Here is a 25,880-nt window from a genome sequence, read left to right on the forward strand (position 1 = left end):
GCAGCTAGCATGCTATTTACAGGAGAGCTGATAGTTGTGAATATAGTTAAAAGAAAGGTCTAAAAACAAAAACCCAACTCTGCTCCTGAAGACACACGGAAAAGGTCAATATGAACCTTAACCAAGTGATGAAAGCAACATTTAGCATGGAATTTAAGGCAAAGAGAAATAAGAAAAACAAATGTGAAAACTCAACTGGCCAAAACGTGGATCTTTGGAAAGAGTAACAAAATCAACAAAGCTTTAGCAAAAGTGACCAAGAATAAAAGTGAATCTCTCATTAATATAAGTGTACCACAAAATCCATGTCTTCACATACATAAAATGCAGGACAGTATAGGTTATTGCACATAACCATATCAGGCCAAAACTGTTAGACCTTACTATCAGGGAATGTCTCATAGTAAGGCATTGAATAATCTGCTTTATGAATCACGGAACTAATAATCATAATCTTCATTCCAAATACCTCTTGTTTTTGCACGAGGTTCCTTCCCTCTGTTGCACAGAACTTCCTTGTTTCTTTGGGTAATTTATTCTCAAAAGATTCTATGTAAATATAAGATACAATCAAAGAAACTCAGGTAAAATCTAGCTTTAGATTATTAGTTGACAATTCACTTCCATTTTATAAAAGTTAAGAAATTACTCACTTCCAAATCAGAAAGCATATTTAAAAGTCTTTGAATCAAACATCGATCAACCGCCTCGCCATTTCTTTCTTTTTCAATCAACAGAAGAGTCCCGTGTATAGTCTTGCTCTGAATGTTCTGATCACACATTATGTGTGATTTAAATAATTGGATCCCCATGTCCCTATAAAAAAGGAACTGTCTAAATAAGTGGTAATTACAACCCCGTAAATTTCAGCTTGTGTTTTGCTATCGGTTGTGATTTTAAGTAAATGCATAATCCACAGTCAAAACAACATACAATTTTATATTAAACTCATCTGTCCACAGTTGGCTAAATTTTTGTTTGTTTCTTGATTGTCTAAAATAGATCTAAATAATATCTAAGAGTTAAGTAAAGTTCACTGAAAGACATATATAATTCCAATAAATAAAGCAGTATTTAGGATAGCTTTAAGGCTTTCAAATATTCCCATTTTAAGTTCCAAAGTACTGTCAATTTAGTATAAAACACATGAAAAGTGATTTTCATAGAATGGGTCCTAGAAGTAGTATGCTTCATCAACAAGATATTTTATTAACACTAAGATGAAGGGATAAATTAACATTTCAATCTAGGATACCATGTGGTCTAATATAATTTTAAAGATATTTAAAATTTTATGATATGAATAAGTACAGATTTTGAAACTTGTATTTCTCTTGTGTATCTTCTTTCAGTTAGCACATATCAAACAGATGATCATTAAGTTGCCTGTAACAATTCTTTTAAAGCAATCACTGTCATCCTTACCAAATAGAATGTAACTCTGGATTCCGAAAAACATAAGTTCTATCTAGGAACAGAAAAATGTTCCTGATCATGATCTGTCAAAAAGAAAACAAAGATAAAGCATTTACAAAGAAAATATATTTTTATTAAATTATTGACCACCTGTCAAAACCTTATTCTTAAGAAAAGCACCTTACTTCTGGCATTTGTATATATTATTACCAGTTGCAAGATCAAATATGGGCAATAATACATCTCTTTGTCTTGGAAAAGTAACTTTACATTTTTCCCTCACTTTCCACACTATTTGTTCTAAATTCCTCCTTTAATAATAAATATTAGCAGAGATTTATGAACGTTTATTCATATAAAGATTATGTTTTACATAAAATACTGATATTCAACAGGGCTAATATAGTTTGCCTAACAAATAAATCTTGGAAAATCTATGAGTACAAGATTAGAAGACCGAAAAATGTAAGGAAAAATCTACAGTATAGAATTGCAGGTAGAATATCAAGAAGAAACATAAATTCACTACTAATGCCAAGACTCTACAAACGTTAGCTCCTATGGCTTGTATTTGAAGACAAAACATCTAAAAAGACACTTATTAGGATTTATTATGAAGATATTGATATATGTAAGTTAATTGTAATTTAAACAAACACTAGAATGGTAGTCCTCAAGTGTTCCTATCTCAAGTCCCCTTTTACTATTAAAAAGCACTGGCAAAACCCAGGAACTTGCACTAATTGGGTTATCTCTACGGTTATTTACTTTACTAGAAAATTAAACTGAGTATTCTGTAAGTACTACATTGAAGTAATCTTATTTAATAAAAGATAATTTAATAAAAAGAATTGTTTAATATATTAAATATAAAATAGTAACAAAAGATACAAATCTTAAGTGAAAATCAACCTCTAGAGTTCCAATATAAAGCATGGTGATTACATTTGATACTACTACATTAAATACTTGAAAGTTGCTGAGAGGAGATCCTTCATGTTTTCACCATTAAAATTAAAAAGTAATTATATGAGGTGATGAATGTGTTAGCTAGCTAATGCCACCGTCGTAATCTTTCAGCCATATATAATTGTTATCAAATCATCACATTCTACATGTGAGACTCACGTTGTATCTCAAAAAGTATTTAAAGAATTCACACTGTGAAAAGAGACAGAGTACTAATACTTTAAACACACCTATTAAGTTCTAGAATATGCCTAAACATCTCGGGGAAACTAAAAGAGATACAAGAGGAAACCAGAATTGGATGGGGGGCTTGTAAGATCCTAGAAAGCAACAGAGAATTGATAACTCTTCAATTGTGTCTTAGAGAATGAATTAAGAACTTTCCAGGCTGGCAGATTAAATGCTGCATGGAGAAATGATTATAGGTGATATGCTTATTTCCCCTTAACATAGTATCTTTCAACTGCACAAAAAAAAAACACCCACAAAGGTAAACTATGTTGTCACAGACTTAATTTTATGGCATGTTCACATTAGCTGGAAATGTTGTAAATAAACGTAAAAGATTATAAAATGTGTTTGTGCAATCAACATTAGGTGATCATTGTATTCATTAATATTGTTTTTAGAAAAAAATCTATGTATTTTTATTTTTTTGCTTGTAACTTAAAACATTCATGGCACCTGGGATAACTCCCTTGAGGAACTTTGCCCGGTGCCTTTGGAAGTGTTATGGGAAAGGGTAGGTATGCTGTCCAGGGAACTCTGGCAGGGAGCAGAGTTGTGGGAGATCAAAGATGTGATGCTGACAGGGTTCACAGTCTTTATGTTGAGCTAAGACTATCACATTTTTACATGAGTATGAAAACCAGAAAGCTGTGATATGGCAGCCATCAATTACCAGAAAGGACACACCTAACTGGAAATAAGTGAGCACTGGGCTTAACAATTCCAGAAACAAACACCTAGTGCAACCAAATATGAAAGGCACCTCATTAAAATAAACAATAGTAAAATAAACACTTTCACATTTTAATTGATTTGGTGCTCTCCTTTTTGTATTTTCAAATTATAAGCTCCCACTAACTATTCCAAACAATAAATAGTTTAAACCCTAATCAAACTTCAGGCTTTATGTAGGAAACTGAGAAAAAGAACTGTTTTCAATTAATGCCAAACACTGAAGTCGCATCATTTTGTATTGACATATTTTTAAATAAATAAAAAATACATAAAATGCATTACAAATTTTAGAAGTATATTAATTGTATTAGTCCATATTATTCTAATGCTATATTACACCAAAACTGAGAAGCACACATATTTCACATCATATTATCAGTAGCAAAAAAAGAGTAATGCCTCCTATGGAATATCTAAAACATTTCCCCAACTCAGCATATTGCCTTTGATGTGGTTCCAACTCCTTTTCTGCACACTCCCTGGCACAATAAAACCTGATTGTAAATCACTAATTTCAGAAACTATTTAATGAGATTCAGTTTTGTAATTTCAAAGTGATGTGGTTATAAATAACCTTACATTTTATGCCTCTTTGGCTCTAATAATATAAACTCAACTATGTCTAAAATTATGTTTTTAAAAAAAACATTTTCCAAATTGTAGGTGGACAAATCAACTACAATTTCAATTTATATAATTCAGAAAAAACTTCTATCATAAAAGCACTTCCAAATATGTTTTTAAACAAAGCATGAGTTAACTGCATGTTTTATTTTTCTTAGCTGGAACATTCTCACAAATTTGACAACATACTTGCAACTAAAAACATAATTATTATACTCTACCATTTGCCTGCAATGATTTTGCCAGCATTGATTAATGTTCTTTATGAAAGAGTCACTATCCAAAGAATTCATGAGGTAATGTTAAGAAAAAGTTTACATTCTAAAATTAACACTATGAAAATGGAAGACATGGCTTCTAAAACAAAGTATTTGGTAGAATAGGTTAATGCTTATCAGAAGTCCAAACATCTCTAAGTCTTAGCACGTAAAGTATTAAAAAATAAAATTCATTTTACATGTCTAACAATTACTCTACTCAAATCCTGCCATTTTCAACAACATGGCTGGAGCTAGAGGGTGGTATGATCAGTGAAATAAAAGTCAGGAGAAAGACAAGTACCAAATGACTTCACTCATTTTTGCAGCATACTAACAAAGCAAAAACTGAAGGAACAAAACAGCAGTGGAATCACAGAAACCCAAAATGTACTAACACTTGCCAAAGAGATAGGGACTGGGTGTGTGGGTGGGAAGGGAGGGATAAGGGGAACAAAGGGCATTACAATTAGCACACATAACCTGTGGGGGGAGCACATGGAAGGTAGTATAGTACAGAGAAGACAAGTAGTGACTCAATAGCCTCTTACTAGGCTGATGGACGTTGACTATAATGAGATATAATGGGACTTGATAATGGGAGTTATCTAGTAACCACAATATTGCTCATGTATATTAATGATAATAAAATAAATACAGAAAACGTTTATTAAATTGATCTCATAAAACACCATTTGTTATTCAAAATGAAAATGAAGCAAACTTTGTCTGCCATATGTTGAAACTACAAAATATATATTGTCAAAAATGGACTAAAACCTATTATGGTGAGCATTACATAATTTATACAGATGATGAATCAGTAGATTGTTCATCCACAACCAATATAATATTGTGCACAAATGTGTATTTCAAAAAGATTATTATAAAAGCTAAGATAAAATCATTAAGTGAAAAGATGATCTAAGGAAAGGAAAAGAACTTGCAGCATCTGGTTTCAAAAAAGGATACTCCCTGAACTGATGAACTTGTGCCTTCATATGGAGTTCACAAAGCCACGTCAGTTGTTTATACAAGTTTGAAGATAAATTGAAGGAGCAAATATTTTCAACAATCTGAAAAATTGTAAACATATTTGCTTAAACAACACTTGAAAAAATGAAATACTTTTCTATATTCATTAAAGGTATTGAATACTGAAAACAGAGTTCTTCATACAGATTAAGGAACTAATACAAATGTCAATACATTAATATAACCACAAAATTGTAAATTTCTATTTCCAAATTTGCAATATATGACAAAAACCTAAGAAAATATACTTAAGATTTTCCATCCAAATTAATGGTCACAAAACTATCTTAAAGAAAGTAATATCAAGATATTAAAATTTTTAATAAAAATGTAATCTGAAATTACAGATATTAAACCCATGGCTTGTCTTGTTAGTTCATAATTTGTTGTATAAGACTTCAAAAAGGAAAGAGAATTAAAGACAGGTTGTACAATAATCATAACCATAAACAATTTTATTAAATGCTGATGGATAATGCAATGACCATTTAGTTTATATTAAAATATACCTGACTAATGGAGTGATGTCACCAAAACAGGTGACAGAAAACTTCAAAACCCCCTCTCTACACTAAATGACAATTAGGCTGGCCAAAAAAGGGGCTCTGAATCAGCGATTGCAGAGCTCTGGAATCTAACCAAAACTTAAATCAGAGGAACATTTACTGAAGAAAGATGCTGCTACGTTTCAGTAATAGATCCTTGTGTTAAAGCACCCACTTAACTTAGTGATAGCAAATCCACTGCTTGCTGGGGACAGTCGAGGGAATACAGACCTTGTTCTCAAGGAATTGTAAATGCGTGTTTCCACTCTTGGGCTTGTCTTTGTGTCTCCTTTGGAATCTACTCAAGAGAGGGAGCTATGAAGGGAACTTTCTCTAAAATTACAGGCAAATATACTACTAGGCTTAGCCATCTGAGGCAAGAGATAACTAATGGGACAAGGAACATGTAGAATATCCTAGAAAGGATCAGAGGTTGGAAAGTTAAGTATGAAGAAGTAAGTGTTTTGAACTGCTTCGTGTGTATTCTTAGAACATGTAGGAGGCCACACACATGCCCAAGGCTGTATACATTTTCAGAAAAGACCTGAGTAACCCCTAATTTCACATCAAGTTCATCTTCAGGATATGTCCAGCTGAAACGACAGAAGACTAGAGCAGAACAGTAGAGAGCATGGCTAAAAATGAGTGAATGCCCCAACACAATTTTTGTTTTGTCTGGCTGTAGGATTGAAGCAAATTTCAGTAAAATGACTGGTTGAGTATAAATTAATGAAAAGGAATGTCAAAAGCCCACACAAAATAAAGAAATTCTGTCTTTAAAAAATGCTTCAGAAAGGTGATTAGAAGGCAAATACTTAGCACACAAACAAAGCAGCATCTTTTTTCTGCCTTGGGGTAAAGACAAAATATGACCTTCAGAGAGGCCACATTACAATACTCAGATCTTCTATTTGCAAAAAAATTATAAGGATGGTCTATTCCAGGAATAAAGAAATGAATAAAAACTATCGATACTGGCTTGTTACAATAAATTAAATCAACTGTTGCAAATACACTCAAGTGGCTAAAATAAGCTTGGAAACAAAAGAAAACAGGGGTGAATGCCATGCCAAAGGAAAACTTAAAGAAAGAAATGTACACCTTTAAAAAGAAACCAAAATTCTGAAAAATATGCAAGGCTGAAATAAAAATTCAACAAAGGGAATCAACAGAAATGAACTTACATAAGGCAGGATCAGCAAACATGCAGATAGTTTATTAGAGATTATTTAGTCTAAGAAGTGGAGAGGAAAAAGGATGTGTGGAAACAGTAATAGAGCCTAGGATACAGCACTCAAGACAGCGTGGTTTGGGAATAAGAATAGAAATATAAATTAAAGAAATCAAATTTAGAGCCTAGAAATACAATTTATATCAATGGCTCCACGGATATTTAACAAGTCTGCCAATAACTTTTAAGGGGGAAGAACAATCTCTTAAATAAATTCATACCCACATACATACAAAGGTGAACCTTTCCTTATAGCATGTACAAGAATTAAAACACACCAAAGGGGTAAGCTGTAAGATCCAAAATAGTAAAACCCTCAGAAGGAAAGATAGGATAAAATCTCCATGGCCTTGGGTTTGGCAGTAGTTTCTTAAGTGTAACACTGAAAGCAGAAGCAAAAGAGGAAAAAGAGAGAAACCGTACTTCAGTAAAACTGAAAACTTTTGTGCCCATTAACTGACACAATCAAAAAGTGAAATGGCAACCCACAGAATGGAAAACAACGAGGTGAAAATCACATTGGTATGGTTATAATAACCAACATATATATGAAATTTATGTACTTCAAAACAGAAAGACAATCCATTTAAAAATCAACAAAGGATTTAAACATTTTCCAAGATATACTAATGACCAATAAGCACTTACAAATAGCATTAATGAGATAAGCCACTAGAGAAATGTGAACCTCAGTGAACGTCACTTCACTTCTAGTAGGGTGGAAATAATTTTTTCAAATGGAGAATACCAAGTGTTGATCAAAAATGAAAAAACTAGAGCCTTCATGTACTACACCTAAGGAAATATTAAATATTTATAATTTTATATGGGACATAGTTTGGAAGCTCCTCAAAGTTAAGCACCACCACACAACCTGAAATTCTACTCCAAGTTTAATATTCAAATTAACTGAAAACAGACAGGGATACTTCTACGATAATGTTCCCAACAGTATTAGTTAACAGTAGTCAGTAAGTGGGAAAAATGTGTCCATAAACTAACAAGTGAATACATAAAATGTGGCACATAACAGAGTAGAATATAATTTCACAATGAAGTTTTAATGCATGCTATCATCTGGATGAATCATGAAAACATTATGGTAAGTCAAAGGAAACTACCACAAGAGACAATATATCATATAACTCTGTTTCATTGAATATTCAGAACAAGAGACAAAAGATTTACAATTCTGTTTTATGAAACATTCACAACAGGTAAATCCGTAAGGAGAAAAGGCAGGTGAATGTTGGCCAAATGCTGGGGTATGGTGGAAGGGGACAGGATTTCAATTAGGGTGAGGAAAACGTTTGGAACTTAATCAAAATGATGGTTGCACAGAATCATAAATTGTACGTTTTAGAATTTTTGTTGCATCAGTTGTGTTCCGTGAATAACATCACTTTAAATAATTACATAGAAATAGGACTTGAGAAGTTTCTTAAAAAAATTACAGATATTCCAACAGGCACATATAAACATTTTCATCATCATCAGCCCTTTGCAAAACTAAAATCAAAAACTTGTAGAGGTATCACTTCACTTTCATAACAACAGTTATAACCAAAAAACTAAAAATAGCAAGTGTTAGCAAAGGTGTACAGAAAAGAGAACCCTAATACCTTTACTACAGCGATGCAAAATGGTGCGACAGTGAGGAAAACAATGTGGAGGAAAACAACGTGGAATTAAACAAAAAGAGCATCAGTAAATTAAAAAAGATTGAAATTCTACCAACCAACTTCTCAGACAACAAAGCTATAAAACTAGAAATAAATTATACAAAGAAAGCAAAACACATGGAGGTTTAACAACATGCTCCTAAATAATCAGTACATCAATGACCAAATCAAAATACAGATCAAGCAATATATGGAAACAAAAGACAAAAACAACACAAATAATTAAACAATCATTAAGCTAATGCCTACCAAGGGATGTATGGAAATCAGACTGTGGTACAGCCATATAATAAAAAATCATTCAGCCATGAAAATGCACAAGTTCAAAAACATATTCCAAGATAGACAAATCTGAAATACATTATGCTAACCAAAAAAAAAATTGACACTAGAAATAACATATTATTTAATATTATTCATGTGAAATATACAGAACAAGTTAATCCTTAAAAGATGAGAAGCAAATTAGTGTTGGTCAGGGACTTAAGGAGTAGTAAATGAGAAGTAACTGTTCAGTGTGGGAAAGGATTTCCCTTTAAGTGATAAAAACAGAACTTGATAGAGATGGTGCACACTTTACAGAGCACAGCACTGTAAATGTACTAATTGTTACTGAATTGGTTACGGTCAGATAACTTTTTATCAAATTAATTCTTAATATAAACTTTTGTATTTTATATTATGGGAGAAAATATTTGCAAATCACATATGTAAAAGTCCAGTGTCCATAGTATAAAAAAAGTTTATTCAATTTAACACAAGATAAACAACTCAATTAAAATGGACAAAGGATAGGAATAAACATTTTTCATGGAGATAAACAATAAGCCAAAAGTATCATGAACAGATGCTTCACATCAACAGTCATTCAGAAAATGTAAACCTGAGCAGAACCACTACAAATTTTCTTATTAAAAACATAGAAAATAAAAGGTGTTGTGGATATAGAAAAACTGGATCCCCATAAACTGCCTTGTACAGGAAAATAATATGATGCAGCCACTACAAAGAAACTATTAGGCAGTTCTCCAAAAACTTAAATATACAATTACAACATGACACAGTACCTCCACTTCTGGCATAAAATCAAAATAAAAGGAAGAATGTGTTCGAACAGAAACATATACAAATATTCATATCACAATTATGCATAAGGAACAACCCAAATATTTGTTAACTAATGAATGTGTAAATAAAATGTGGTAATCATCAATGGAGTATTATTTTTCATGAAATAGAATGAAGTACTGAAACATTTTATGACATGAATGAATCTTGAAAATATTATTCCAGACACAAAAAGTGACAGACTATATGATTCCATTTATATGGAAAATTCAGATTAGGTAAATCAATAGATACAGGAAGCTGATTAACAAAAATCGGGGGCTAGATTCAAAAATGAATGGATAGAAATCTTTGGGTGTGAGGTTTCCTACTGAGGTCATGAAAAGATTTTAGGCTATATAATGCTAGTGGTAACATATTATGAATGTACTGGATGTCACAGAATGTAAAACTAAAATGATACTATTTTATGTGTATTTCCTTACAATAGAAAAGGATTAGGCAAGATAAATGCTTCAAGAACTGTATATTCAAAGGAATATGTAAAAATGCTTTAGTATACAAGGTAAATATGCCACCTTCTTCTTAGAAATGAATAGACACATGTATCTAAGGGAATAATATTCTGATTTTATCTGTAAACTTAAGGCATATAACTGAAACTATTCCACTTACGAAGAAGGAAGAACTAGAAGAGAAAGAATGATTGCTTCAGTTTAGTGCTTACTATCAGACACTATTCCAAATCCTTATGTAAATCACATATCATTTTATCCTCCTAAAATTACACCATATCATAATAATATACTTTTATTATTAGCACGTTAGAGACAAAACATCTCAGAATCAGTAAGTTGGTATTACTTGCCTAATGATTTCAATAAGCCTATCAAGTAATTTCATAAGATGGCTGATAAATGGGAGACTTGTAAAAGCAATACATATCAATATATCAATATATCAGTAACAATCAAGGAATGTACTATAGAATCTAAGTATTTATCCAAAAGAATTGATGGTCAGGGTTACAAATTTTACAAGAATGAGAAAAAAGTAAAAGTGATCGAGGTAGCAAGTATGTGAAAGCATTACACTGAACCTAAATAAAAGGAAATGAAAAGAAATTCAGAAAACAATGTCAATGGCTTCTGATTTGTAGAGTTCATGTATTATACAGTAAGAGTGAAGGATAATAACAAAAAGAAGCAAATGCAATAGTAACTGCATTATTATAAATGAGTAAATCCAATGAATAAAATTACTCCTGAATAGTTTCTCTCAGATTTTACTGTATTAGGGAGCATTTACTTGAGGTCATTACATAGTCAGAATGGAGGAAAAAGATGAATACAGTATAAAGAAATTACAAAACAAGCAGGCAATTTGATGATTTAATTATCTTGTGATCTTATCCTCCATTAGTTACCTACTTATTAAATTAAATACAAGGCCCAAAATGGCCTTGAAGTCCATTTGTGATTCAGTATATTCCTCTCGGGTTTTAAAAAATAGGCTAGAACTCTCTCTGCAGAGCCAGAAATATATGCACAAGAACTTGCTAAACTGTGTGGAAATACTTGAAGAATATACACTGAAGAGTACAACTGCATACAAAGCATAGATATAACTAAATAAATCATATAAAAACACAGAGAAGTCAATCCAACAGAAGAATATAAACATTATAAATATATATGCACCCAATACAGGAGGACCAACATATGTGAAGGAAATACTAACATAATTAAAGGAGGAAATAGAATGCAATGCATTTATATTAGGAGACTTCAACACACCACTCACTCCAAAGGACAGATTCACCAGACAGAAAATAATTAAGGACACAGAGGCACTGAAAAACACACTAGAACAGATAGACCAAATAGACATCTATAGAACTCTACACCCAAAAGCAACAGGATACCAGGATACACATTCTTCTCAAGTGCACATGGAGCATTCTCCAGAATAGACCACATAATAAGCCACAAAAAGAGCATCAGTAAATTCAAAAAGATGGAAATTCTACCAACCAACTTCTCAGACAACAAAGCTATAAAACTAGAAATAAATTATACAAAGAAAGCAAAACACATGGAGGCTTAACAACATGCTCCTAAATAATCAATACATCAATGACCAAATCAAAATAGAGATCGATCAAGCAATATATGGAAACAAATGACAAAAACAACACAAAGCCCCATCTTCCATGGGACGCAGCGAAAGCAGTTTTAAGAGGAAAGTATATAGCAATCCAGGCATACTTAAAGAAGAAAGAACAATCCCAAATGAATAGTCTAAAGCACAATTATCAAAATTAGAAAAATAAGAACAAATGAGGCCTATAGTCAACAGAAGGAGGGACATAATAAAGATCAGAGAAGATAAAAATAAAATTGAGAAGAATAAAACAATAGAAAAAAATCAATGAAACCAAAAGCTGGTTCTTTGAAAAGATAAAGAAAATAGATAAGCCCCTAGCCAGGCTTATAAAAAGAAAAAGAGAATCTACACACATAAACAGAATCAGAACTGAGAAAGGAAAAATCATGACAGACCCCACATATATACAAAGAATTATTAGAAAACACTACAAAAACTATATGCTAACAAGCTGGAAAACCTAGAAGAAATGGACAATTTCCTATAAAAATACAACCTTCCAATACTGACCAAGGAAGAGACAGAAAATCTAAACAGACCGATTACCAGCAAAGAAATTAACATGGTAATTAAAAAACTACCCAAGAACAAAACCCCCGGGCCAAAGGGATTCACTGCTGAATTTTATCAGACATATAGAGAAGATATAATACTCATTCTCCTTAAAGTGTACCAAAAAATAGAAGAAAAGGGAGTACTTCCAGACGCATTCTATAAAGCCAGCATCACCCTAATACAAAACCAGGCAAAGACCCCATTAAAAAAAGAAAATTACATACCAATATCGCTGATGCACATAGATGCAGAAATACTCAACAAAATATTAGCAAAGCGAATTCAAAAGTACATCAAAAGGATCAAAGACCATGATCAAGTGGAATTCATCTCAGGGATGCAAGAATGGTACAACATTAAAAAATCCATTATCATATGCTTCCTCAACAAAAAGAAGGACAAAAATCACATAATCATCTCCACAGACACTGAAAAAGCATTCGACAAAATTCAACATCCAATCATGATGAAAACTCTCAGCAAAATGGGCATAGAGGGAAAGTACCTGAACATAACAAAGGCCATATATGATAAGTCCACAGCCAACATCATACTAAACAGCAAGAAGCTGAAAGCATTTCCTCTAAGATTGGGAACAAGACAGGGATGCCCACTCTCCCCACTGTTATTCAACATAGTACTGGAGGTCGTAGTCACGGCAATCAGACAAAACAAAGAAATACAAGGAATCCAGATCGGTAAAGAACAAGTCAAACTGTCACTATTTGCAGATGACATGATATTGTACATAATAAACCCTAAAGACTCTACTCAAAAACTACTAGAACTGATATCAGAATACAAAATTAACACACAGAAATCTGAAGCTTTCCTAAATGCTAACAATGAACTGTAGAAAGAGAAACTAGGAAAACAATTTCATTCACAATCACATAAAAAAAAATACATAGGAATTAACCTAACCAAGGAAGTGGGAGATCTGTAACCCTAAAACTACAAGACATTCTTAGGAGAAATTAAAGAGGACACAACCAAATGGAAACTCATCCCATGCTCTTGGCTAGGAAGAATTAATATTGTCAAAATGGCAATCCTGCCTAAAGCCATCTACAGATTCAATGCAATCCCAATCAAAATACCTACAGCATTCTTCAATGAACTAGAGCAAATAGTCTGAAAATTCATATGGAACTACATAAGATGCCAAACAGCCAAAGCAACCCTGAGAAGGAAGAACAAAGCAGGGGGAATTATGCTAAATGGACGCAAGGTCTACTACAAAGTCACAGTAATCAAGACAATTTGGTACTGGCACAAGAACAGACCCAGAGACCACTGAAACAGAATAGAGAGCCCAGATATAAACCCAAGCATATGTGGTCAATTAATACATGATAGAAGGGCCATGGATATACAATAGGGAAATGACAGCATCTTCAACAGCTGGTGTTGGCAAAACTGGTGGGCTACATGAAAGACAATGAAACTGGGTCATTGTGTAACCCCATACACAAAAGTAAATTCAGAATGGATCAAAGCCCTGAATGTAAATCATGAAACCATAAAACTCTTAGAAAAAAACACAGGCAAAACTCTCTTGGACATAAACATGAGTGACTTCTTCATGAACATATCTCCCCGGGCAAGGGAAACACAAGCAAAAATGAACAAGTGGGACTATATCAAGCTAAAAGCTTCTGTACAGCAAAGGGCACCATCAATAGAACAAAAAGGTATCCTACAGTATGGGAGAATATATTCATAAATGACAGATCCAAAAAATGGTTGACAACTAAAATATATAAAGAGCTCACACACCAAAAAAAAAAAAAGCAAACAGTCCAATTAAAAATATGGGCAGAGGAGCTGAACAGACTCTTCTTCAGAGAAGAAATTCATATGTTCAACAGACACATGAAAAGATGCTCCACATTGTCAGTCATCAGAGAAATGCAAATAAAAACCACAATGAGGTATCACCTCACACCAGTAAGGATTGCCACCATCCAAAAGACAAAAAACAACAAATGTTGGCAAGGTGGTGGAGAAATGGGAACCCTCCTACACTGCTGGTGGGAATGTAAATTAGTTCAACCACTGTGGAAAGCAGTATGGAGGTTCCTCAAAAAGTTCAAAATAGAAATACCATTTGACCCAGGAATTCCACTTCTAGGAATTTACCCTAAGAATGCAGCAGCCAGTTTGAAAAAGACAGATGCACCCCTATGTTTATCACAGCACTATTTACAATAGCCAAGAAATGGAAGCAACCTAAGTATCCAGCAGTAAATGAATAGATAAAGATGACGTGGTACATATACACAATGGTATATATTCAGTCATAAGAAGAAAACAAATCCTATCATTTGCAACAACATGGATTGAGCTGGAGGGTATTATGCTCAGAGAAATAAGCCAGGTGGAGAAAGACAAGTACCAAATGATTTCACTCATATGTGGACTATAAGAACAAAGGAAAAGCTGAAGGAACAAAACAGCAGCAAAATCAAAGAACCTAAGTAAGGACTAATAGTTAGCAAAGGGAAAGGGACTGGGGATGGTGGGTGGGAAGAGAGGGAGAAACGAGGGGGAAGAAGAAAGGGGTCCTTATGATTACTATGTATAATGTAGGGGGTGCATGTGGAGGACAGTGCAACACAGAGAAGGTAAGTACTGATTTTACAGCATCTTACTACACTGATGGACAGTGACTAATGGGGTATGTGCGGGGGACTTGGTGAAGGGGGCGTCTAGTAAACATAATGTTCCTCAAGTAATTGTAGATTAATGATGCCAAAATTTAAAAAAGCACAGAGAAAAAAGTTTTAATGGATTGCATGACTATAGTCAAAGACAGATTTCGTGTATTTTTTTATCAAAAGAAAAAAAATAGTGTTTTATTAACTACCACACTGTTATGATACACTTTAAATGTACAATAAGGTAGCCTTTAAATTTGAGGTGGTCTTAAGAATAACAAATGAACAGAATTCCAAATTTTTGAAATAGGTGAACTGCTGAAGTTATAGGATACATTTATGAAAATTGTATAGCTCTTACAAGACCAGCAATGAAACTTTATTTTGTACATTTTTTAGTAATTGAAAATATAAACAATTAAAAAATAAAAACAAAATAAAGAATAAAAAAACATACATTTTTCAATTAAATGTACTGGATAAATATAAATTTTAAGGGAAGAAGCAAAAACGGAAAATGGTTGATATTTAAGTGCAGACTGACTACCCGAGCCAGGGTGGACATTGCCCTTTGCCATCCCACCGGGCCCCACCCGGAAGACACCTGGAGGCCCGGCCACCCCGCCCCTGCGCAGTGCCAGATTTCGTGTATTTTATGCATGATTATAAAACAGATCAGAGAGATCCAAAACAAATTTTCAATTAGATACAAAAATCCTGCCTCCATTACAATTACTAAATAGTTGTATTGAAAGTAACACCCACCTGGTAGAGTTCTTCCAGGTGGTATTTAATGGAGACGTTGTTCTGGATAGCCTGTATAGCCTCCTTTAATTTTTGCCATGTTTCTTCAGTGTACTTTTCCAGCACCAGAAGTTTATCTAGCAAAAAATTTATGAAACAAATGACTTGAAGACAATGTCAAGGTCTATAAAATGCATAATTATTATACAGCTATGATGAAATTATTGAAAACTAGGTCTCCAGACCATTCTGAGGGAAAAATAGTCTCTTCAACAAATGACGCTAGGACAAATATTCACATACAAAAGAGTGAAGATGAACCACTACTTCATAGTACTCTTATTAAAGCCTCTTTACCTTAATTCACTGGCTACATGCATGTTTTGCCCTGTTTTCTATAGACTTCTAAAAATTAAAATTTTCTCTTTTTATTACCATGGGAAAACCATTTCTCAGTTAATAATACAGATCTGTTCACTAAGAAGACAGAATCTGTAAAGATGTGCCCATCTAGAATGGTTCTGTCAAAACCAAGGACATTTGTTTTATTTTTTACAAGGAAAGATATATCTGAAGAATAAAGCCATTCCCAAAAGGTCACAGTTTACACTATGTTTATATTCCGACTAGGATTCAGATAGTTAGAGTCCAAAGTCAATGTTTCCAAACCTTCTAAAAATGATGGCACCTCAAAAAATAAAAATATTTACACTTTAAAATATAAAAGAAGCAATAGGGAGCCAAACTGAAATCATTAAATATGATTACATTACCTTTACAGTTTTTGATTACCAACTTCTTGACAGAGCCAGTGCCAGACTTGGTCCTGGAAAAAGTGGACAGAGTCTTGGGGGTTTCAGTCAAGGCATCTTTGTGGGGGTCTGCAGCCACAGAGAAAATTATCAAATTTCTGTTTTTGAATTGCTCTTCTTCCACAGAGGTAGGAGCACATGAAGATAACGGTGAGTGTTCTTCTGCCATTTTCATTAAACCCTATGAAATCCAAGAAAATCCCATTCCTAACTTTGTCAACTAAAAGACTTAAGTTCAGATAAAAAGGAGGAAGATGAAATGCAAATTAAAGCCACAATGAGATATCACCTCATACCAGTTAGGATGGCCAACATCGAAAAGACAAACACCACCAAATGTTGGTGAGGATGTGGAGAAAGGGGAACCCTCCTACACTGCTGGTGGGAATGTAAACTCGTTCAATCTCTGTGGAAAGCAGTACAGCAGTTCCTCAAAAAAGTCGAAATAGAAATACCATTTGACCCAGGAATTCCACTCTTAGGAATTTACCCTAAGAATTCAGGGGCCCAGTTTGAAAAATCCATAGGCACCCCTATGTTTATTGCAGCAACATTTACAATAGCAAGGTAAGTGTCCCTCAGTAGATGACTGGATGAGGAGATGCGGTACATATACACAATGGAATATCATTCAGCCATAAGAAGAAAAAAATCCTACCATTTGCAACAACATAGATGTAGCTAGAGAGTATTTTGCTCAGTGAAATAAGCCAGGGGATAAAGACAAGGATACGATGATTTATTTCACTCATCTGTGGAGTACAAGAACAAAGAAGAAACTGAAGGAACAAAACAGCAGTAGACTCACAGAACCCAAGAATAGACTAACAGTTACCAAAGGGAAAGGAACTGTGGTGGATGGGTGGGAAAGGAAGGATGAGGGGGTACAAGGGGCATTAAAATTAGCACAAACAATGTAGTGGAGAGTCATGGGAAAGGCAGTATAAACAAAGAAGACAAACAATGATTCTGTAGCATCTTACTATGCTAATCGACAGTGACTATAATGGGGTGTGTGGTGGGGACGTGATAATATGGGGAGTCTACTAAACATAATGTTTAAGTAACTGTACATTAACAACACCAAAATAAAAATAAACAAACACATTAATTAATTAAAATAAGAGGATGGTAAGAAGCCAAAAGATGAGCAAGAAAAGCATCCAATGTTGCTCCCTTCCCTTGATCCTATGTTTTATGTCTTATTCCTTTAATCGTGGAAGGGGATGGGAGAAAAATAATAAAAACATCAGCAACTATCTCTATTATTCAGATTAATGGAGAACACAGCCCTAGTGGCTAGATAAGGAGGGTAAAATATTCTAAAAACGAGAAGACATACGTGACGTTTTAAAATTAAAAACATAAAAAGGAAGATAATCAAGAGCTAGGGAAAAAGCCTAAGAAAAGTGAAACAAGAAGTGAATCTCAGTAATAGCAGGGTGAAAAACACAAAAATGATTTCAAAAGTGTTTTTAATCATAATGTGACGAGAGAGGAGACGGTAAGTAAACATTAAACAACAGAGAAAACAAGAGGAAGTAAAGCAAAATAATACTCATGGAGTGAAATAGCACAATTTAGCCATCATAAAAGAATATAAGGATAAAAAATGTCTGGTTCAAGGACGGAGGAGGCAACACTAGAGAGAATCAAATGTACAGGATCACACGGAAAACAAAAGAGACTTAAAGGCCTCTATGAAGAAACAGAAAATACCAGAGACAAAGATAATGAGAAGAGAAAAGGCTCAGAAGGAATAAAAATGGAAATAATGGCAGCACAGGAAAGAGAGAAAAATGGCACAAAATGAAGCTCCACAACCAAAAGCAAGTCACAGGGATTCCAAAGGAGGATAAAAAGGGACAGACTACATAGCAAGGAGATATGGGGGAGAAAAAGAGAATGGGGCTAGTACACAAAGTCTGACAGTTACAGAAAAACAGCGCCAAAGTACTTCTATCCTTTGAGAACTCGAATGACAAGGGAGCAAGTGTGAACAAAATTCCGCAACTGGGGAGGAACAGTTCATACACATTTTTTAAACCAATTTTAAGAGAAAGACAGACAGTGGGTCATAGAAACACCAATAAGAGAGGAGAGGAGATAGAAAAATAAGCACACAGGAAGTGCAAAAAATAGATTCTAAAAAATTCAGAGATTTAAAGCAGATGAGCAGAGAGGAAGACACTGAAAACGAAAAGGTGATAAACAAGAGAAACTGTGATGCAGAGATGGGAAGGAAAAATATTCAGAGAAACATCTGTGAAAGAAAAGTCCGTTTGAGCAGTAAAGTAGAAATACAAGGGCGACAAGTCACAGAGTCATCTCAGATAAAATGAAGCAAGAAACAGACGGAAAGCCACAGTAACGAGAGAGCCTGACTAAACCATAAGCTTGTAAAGGATGGAGGAAAACATCTCTGGTGAGTCCCAACCAAGGACGGCCGAAACAGCGACAAGCAGGGAGGAACCTGACTATTCACGCATTATCACCAGCCACAAAACCAACACGAGAATCCTGTGCCCTAGGGGAGCTCACCGTGAGAACACTTCACCCTTGAGATGACGGCTGAGAGACTAGCAGTAAGCTGCAGTTTTAGCTCTTGGGCAACGAAGGACTTACCTCCGCACCCTCGAAGACCACGTTGACTACACCTCAGGATTGTGATCGGTAGTCTCGCGAAGTTGGTCTCGCGATTGTTGGTCTCGCTCACGGTGTTTTCACGAGCCTGGGCTCGAGAAGTGTGGTCTCACATATGGTTTCGGGAATGTTTTCTCGCGAACGGTGATCTCGCGAATGTTGGTCTCGCGAGCGGTGGTCTCGCGAATGTTGGGCAGGCGAGCGGTGGTCTCGCGACTGGTAGTCTCACGATGCGAGACCTCCTCTGTTTCCCCTGGAGATGACTGCATCAACAATTACCGTTATGACCTTAACTTGGCAACCGCATTTGTACGCATAGTTCTTCAACTGGAAGGCAGAAAGATGGAACTAGAGCCACATCAAAAGACTTATGCTTTAGATAAACGAGAAGAAATGGGCTTGATCATTGATATCCCGAGTGTATTTAGTTGGTGATTGAAATGGCCTGGGAGTGGAGTTTAGGTGTACCGATTCTCCACCTGGAAACCAAGAGGCAAAGGGAAGGCCAAGCCTCTATACTTGAAATGAACATAAGATCAATGATACTTTGAATTTAAAAAATTACAGGGGTTCTACTCTTGTTTTCACTGCCCACTTAGGCCCTTTCTTTTCCCTCTAGTATTCAGATTCCTGCTGTATTTGCAAGGGTTATTGAAGTATTAACTAAAGTCATGCATGTGAAAACAAATAATAAGCCTTAAAGAAGTAAATGAATGCATATCATCTTTTAACACGTGACTCTCCCATTGAAGGGGACACCCAAGGTGTCACTAAGTAATGAATATAGTTTGAAGGAATTGTCAGAAACAGCAAACTTTCTGAACATAAGTGGCTCAGAGGAGGCTCAGAAGCAAGTGTCCCCTCAGGGAAAGCAAGTACCTCTGGACATCACTCAGGAAAAAAAATTGTTAAGAAGAAAAATTTTAGTCTCTCTCAATCCTATAGAAAGTGATGAATATGGCGAAGACATGTGGCTTGAACTTGGATAGGCCTGGGTTTAAGCTGGACTAACCTGAGGCCTGAAATTAGCACCAGGGACTTGGGAAAATCTTATACGTTCTCTGAGTTCCTGAATGTTAATTTGTACAGTGAAGAGAAGGATACATAGCTCATGTATTTTTTGAAAACAATAATTTAAAAATAAAAGAATTGGCCTGTGCAAGTTGTCCAATCCATCTGTCTGTGATAACAGACCATACTTTCTTGGTATTGTATGCCCAGACCTTTGTTTAATGCCTCACCATGTTACATGCCCTCAACAAATATTCTCTGAATGAATAAATGTTTAAACGAACCATTTTGTAAGTACGAACTTTGGGAAGTTTAACCTGATAATGAGAATAACTGAAATTCAATTAAACATCCTTAGTCAGTGTTGAATCCTAGTCTTGCTGAACCAGTAGTTAATGGCATGAAAACCAGAGTGTGTAGAAGGACAGGGGATCATTTTATGGCAAGAGAATTCATTTTCTGAACAAAAGGAATTAACATTCCAGACCTCACCAACCTCACGTACCTACTCTTCTCCAACTTAGAACTTGGGAGTAAGGCGACTGAAGGAAAGATATGTAGCCTGCGAGAAAGAAAGGTCTGTGCATCCCAAGAGGTCAGCGAGCCCCAGGATGACAACAACCTCTTTAAGTGACCCTTTTGGCCCACTCAGAGAAGGCTGTTGTGTCTTGGTACAGTAATTTCATCTCATCTTTTAGTCCGCACATTATTCCCTTCTTCTGCTGACTTGGAGTATAGGACTGAAGCTAAATGGTGTGAGTGCTGGCACTCTTTCTGAACTCTACATCCAAGAACGTGCACTATGCTTTTCTTAACAAATGTTGCTCTCATCTCCAGATTGTGAGAGGTGTCAGAACGTCATTGACAGTTGTGCTCCTCATGGGTCTGCTATATTTGCAAAGGACACTGCAGTTAACAAGGGAAACCTCAACTGCTCAGCAATCACTCTTCCCACTTGGCTGAAAATCAGACCATTGAGCATTCCTGAGTCTGGGCTTGGAGTGTGTAAGGAAACATCTGATCTGCCATTGGGTCTGCACTTTGGCCCCTGTGAGGGTAATATCACAGGAGATGAAGAGGAATTTTATGCTGTGGTTTCTTCCCTTTTGCCTACTGAAATTTTAGATATGTAAACTGGGCCAGGGATGACGATGAGCAGAACATTTCCTTTTTTTTAATTTTCTAATAAGACTAAATTTATTCAATACCCTAGTAAAAGTTTTGATTATAAGTGTCCAACAGTATAAAAGTACAAAACATATTTGTAGATTTCTAATATATTAATACAAAGTGCATGACTGCATACAGCACATCCTAGAGGCAGAGAGAGGTGGAAGGGGAAAAAGAAGACTGTGGTTGAGGTCTAGTAATGAATAAATAAATACAGAAGTAGAGATGATCCATATTATAGTATATTCTACCACCAATAGTGCAGCCAAAATATAAAAAAAAATTTTTAAACGTTTTCAAAGGAACTCAGGAGCAAGATGGTAATGACTGGGACTCTTGGAATACACCTCAAAGGCTGTGGGGCAGCCAACAGCAGGTAGTCCTGAATGGTAAGAAGCCTCTATCTCTTCCCCTGTTCTCTTGATTCCCACAGCCCTATTGTGGATTGATGGATTCTGACCTTCTACATGCCAGAACATGGATGGAGATAACACGGTCAGCTCTGTGTACTGGGTGGACTTTGCATCAACAAGGAGCTCCCAGGTAAATATCAGAGGGTAGCTGGGTGCATGGAAGTACCGACATAGACTAGTGGCTTCTCCCTGCAGGGCCCTTGCTCTGAGTGGGCAAATTGATTCAGATATGTAGACGATGGCTGAGGAACATGTCACATGCAGTTGGTGACTGAGTCCATGCAGGATGAAAGCACATTGATAACGGTATAGTATAACACTTCTTCTGTTACATTCCCCAGCAAAAAGTCCTTTAACTTGTCTTTCCGTAATTCAGATCACCACAGGAAAAACTCCTGGGTATTTGGATGGAAAGGATGAATATTGGGCCAACTGGATGAGGTAAGAAAAGATTTATGAGTATCAGAGAGGACATCTGACTCCCACAATGTCCTACTCCTTTCCTTCTCATCATGCCTCCCTCAGTTGTCTCCCTCAAGCCTCTGTTTCACCTTTCTCTCCATACAGTGTTTTGTTTTGTTTTTTTTCAAGAGATATTTAGAAAAAAAACAAGAAATTAAAAGATAGTATGTCTTCTCAAATATAAATCTCTGGCTAGACAGAATTTCATCTCTGGAAGAATCCCCGAGGAACCTGGATTCACATACTTTAACTTATCTAATCAATATTTGTTAGGCATTTACTATGTTCCAGTTCTGACAAGGGAATTCTTTAACTAAACACATTATAATCCATGTTCTTATAGAGAATATATTGCAGACAAGCACACTCAAACCTTGATTTCATGATAATTTAACTATAATTTTCCTATTTTTTTCAAGAAGTGCACAATTCCAAGATAAATTAGAACAAGGGAGGGCAACAAATCTTCTTAGATTCACGTCTAATTAGAACTGGGTTCTTAAGCCTGCATACAAATAAGCTGCCGTATATCCGTGAACCTCTGGGCTTGATGACCCAGCCCTTTCCCTTAACAGGGGGATACAGAATGTGAATGAACCATTGTTGTCCTGTGCTATTATGCTAAGGAAAAAGGTCTTCCATTTTCTGTAGAAACCCGGGGGAAGCAAGTAAATGGTACCTTAAATAAAGGGCGGAGAGATTGGACAAAGGCATCTCAAAACAGGCTATAAGTTAGGCTGACATGTGCTAATCTAGAAGCAGAGCCCATAATGAAGCACAAATTTCTGTGTTATAAAACAGACTTAACTTATAGAAGCTAAACATCAGTGAATTTTATGGCAAACTGAGATGGAGATTATGTCCGAAATTAGGATTTAGAAAATAATTAGGCAAGGGAGGAAAGCATTCTAGGCAGGATGAGCACCGTAAGAAAGACATGGCAATAATAATTCACATGATACTGTGAAGGAGACAGAGGTATGTACAGAAGATTCCCCAGGAACAGTAAGGGGTGGTGGCAGCATCAAAGCCAGCCATAAACATCAGGCATGGACCTGGATGTGGGTATGATAAGTAGCTGGAATTTTATGCCTGTGGTTTCTTCCCTTTGGACTGCTTAATTTTAGGTATGTAAACTACCAGGGACAATGAAGAGCAGAACCCTGTGGACTTTCAGTATCACAGGCAAATCTTCTACGGAACCTGCCAGGTCATCAGGCCAGGCTATGAACTGCTGGGATGGTATGGAGATGAGTACGGACAGTAGCTGGGCATCAAGTGGGGAAGCAAGTGGAAGGGAGGGCTCACATTAGGGAGAGGTGAGCACCACTGTTCCTTAAACTGGAAATAAATGAAAGGATTCTTGGGAATTTCATAGTCCAACTCTTACAAAGAGTAAAATCCAGGATAAAGTCAGTAAAATTGCAATTCAACACTAGAACAGATGGACCTAATAGACATCTACAGAACTCTATTAACAAAAGCAGCAGGATACACATTCTTCTCAAGTGCACAATCGAACATTTTCCAGAATAGACCACATACGAGGTCACAAAAAGAGTCTCACTAAATTCAAAAAGATTTAAATTCTACAAACCAAATTCTCAGGCCACAAAGGTATAAAACCAGAAATAAATTGTACAAAGAAAACAAAAAGGCTCACAAACAACACATGGAGGCGTAACAACATGCTCCTAAATAATCAATGGATCAATGACCAAATTAAAAAAGAGATCCAGCAATATGTGGCAACAAATGACAACAACAGCACAATACCCCGACTTTTGTGGGACACAGCGAAGGCAGTTCTAAGAGGAATGTTTCTAGCAATCCAGGCCAATTAAAAGAAGGAAGAGCAATCCCAAATAAATAGTCTAAAGTCACAATTGTTGAAATTGCAAAAAGAAGAACAAATGGGGCCAAAGTCAGCAGAAGCAGTGATGTAATAAAGCTCAGAGAAGAAATAAATAAAATTGAGAAGAATAAAACAACAGAAAAAAGTCAGTGAAACCAAGAGCTGGTTCTTTGAGAAAATAAACAAAATTGATAAGCCCCTAGCCAGACTGATTAAGAGAAAAAGAGAATCTACACACATCAACAGAATCAGAAACTAGAAAGGAAAAAATCACGATGGACCCCACAGTAATACAAAGAATCATTAGAGAATACTGTGAGAATATACATGCTAACAAGCTGGAAAACCTAGAAGAAATGGACAACTTCCTAGAAAAATACAACCTTCCAAGTCTGAACAAGGAAGAAACAGAAAATCTAAATCTAGACAGACCAATTATTTGTTATTTATAGAGATTAGAAAGTGTTTTAAAAAAATGTAAAGAACAATGAAGGAAATTCCTTCTGACCTTTTCATGAAAGTCAAGATAACTTAGAAAAAAGCCCTGCATTAATTCCATATCCCTCAGTTTGGAGTTCCAAAAATTGTGGTGTAAATTTTCTTTCTGTCAGAGATCAAACCATACCCAACTTGATAAATGGTCATAGATTCTTTTCCAAGTACTGTAGGTATTGCTGAAATACAAATACATGAGCTGGTTTAAACAGGGAAATCTATTCATTGCAACTACTTTCTTGAGGTTACATATATTCTGGGGAAATTCCAAGATTTTGACTGGGTCTGGGAATGGATCAGAAATGAAATTACTATAGCGGGACTCTTCATTGCCTTGTCTGAGGTAGAGTTACCCATTTTGAGTCAGAAAATCTGGATTTGAACCTGGTTCTACCACTTGCTGATGGTTAGATGTGAGAAAAGACATTTCAAGCTCCCTGAGCCTGAGATTCCTCATTAATAGAATGGAGACAAGTTCTTCTTTGCAGATACTTGAGAAAGGTAAAATGACCTAAACTACATTAATATGCTCTGAATATGGGAAAATGATACATAAATGAAGGTTATTGGTAATCTTCACCAACTCTCTCTGGTCTATTTGCCATGGCATGGAGAGAGAGTGTTCTAAAAATAAACAGTACAGAACTCTGGACAAAAGAGCTAAAAAATACATTACAGAATGATAGAATTAACTTTTAACACTCATATACTACAAAATATTTTTATACCTGGCTAATGTCAAATTCTATTTAAAATGTCAATCTTGACTTTTTTTATTTGACTTTGAGTGCTCTGATATTTAGCATAGAAATAATGACTATCTTCAATAAAGTGGTAAGAAAAGTTTTATCTACCATAGTTTCCATTGCTGAAGAGTCTTAGAAATAATACCAGAGATAAATTTATGGTTAAAACTGACAAAATGTTCAGTATTACCTTCTGGATCTCACTAGCTTGATATTCTTGCTGTAATCTTACCTTAAATTTTTCTAGTAAATATCCAAAATTTATAAAGAACTCTTAAGCCTCAACACAAAAAAAACAAATAACCCTATTAAAAATGGGTAGACATTTCTCCCAAGCATAAATACAAATGGCTAATAG

General features: G+C 35.2%; 1 protein-coding gene across 1 annotated transcript in view; it reads right to left on the reverse strand.

Annotated features, from left to right (window-relative positions):
* Window positions 1–19,639, reverse strand: part of LOC130682203 (cullin-4B-like) — a 474,485-nt gene extending 454,846 nt beyond the window's left edge. The window contains exons 1-8 of the mRNA XM_057496334.1: window positions 19,484–19,639; window positions 19,285–19,306; window positions 16,689–16,796; window positions 15,937–16,052; window positions 5,202–5,305; window positions 4,194–4,263; window positions 1,426–1,499; window positions 654–816 (exon numbers count right to left, since the gene is read on the reverse strand). Of these exons, the coding sequence (XP_057352317.1) occupies window positions 654–816; window positions 1,426–1,499; window positions 4,194–4,263; window positions 5,202–5,305; window positions 15,937–16,052; window positions 16,689–16,796; window positions 19,285–19,306; window positions 19,484–19,639 (813 nt within the window). The remainder of the gene's footprint in view (window positions 1–653; window positions 817–1,425; window positions 1,500–4,193; window positions 4,264–5,201; window positions 5,306–15,936; window positions 16,053–16,688; window positions 16,797–19,284; window positions 19,307–19,483) is intronic.
* Window positions 19,640–25,880: the final 6,241 nt, after the last annotated feature.

This window comes from Manis pentadactyla, chromosome Y, assembly GCF_030020395.1.
Source record: "Manis pentadactyla isolate mManPen7 chromosome Y, mManPen7.hap1, whole genome shotgun sequence".
In the NCBI taxonomy this organism is placed as follows: Eukaryota; Metazoa; Chordata; class Mammalia; order Pholidota; family Manidae; genus Manis; species Manis pentadactyla.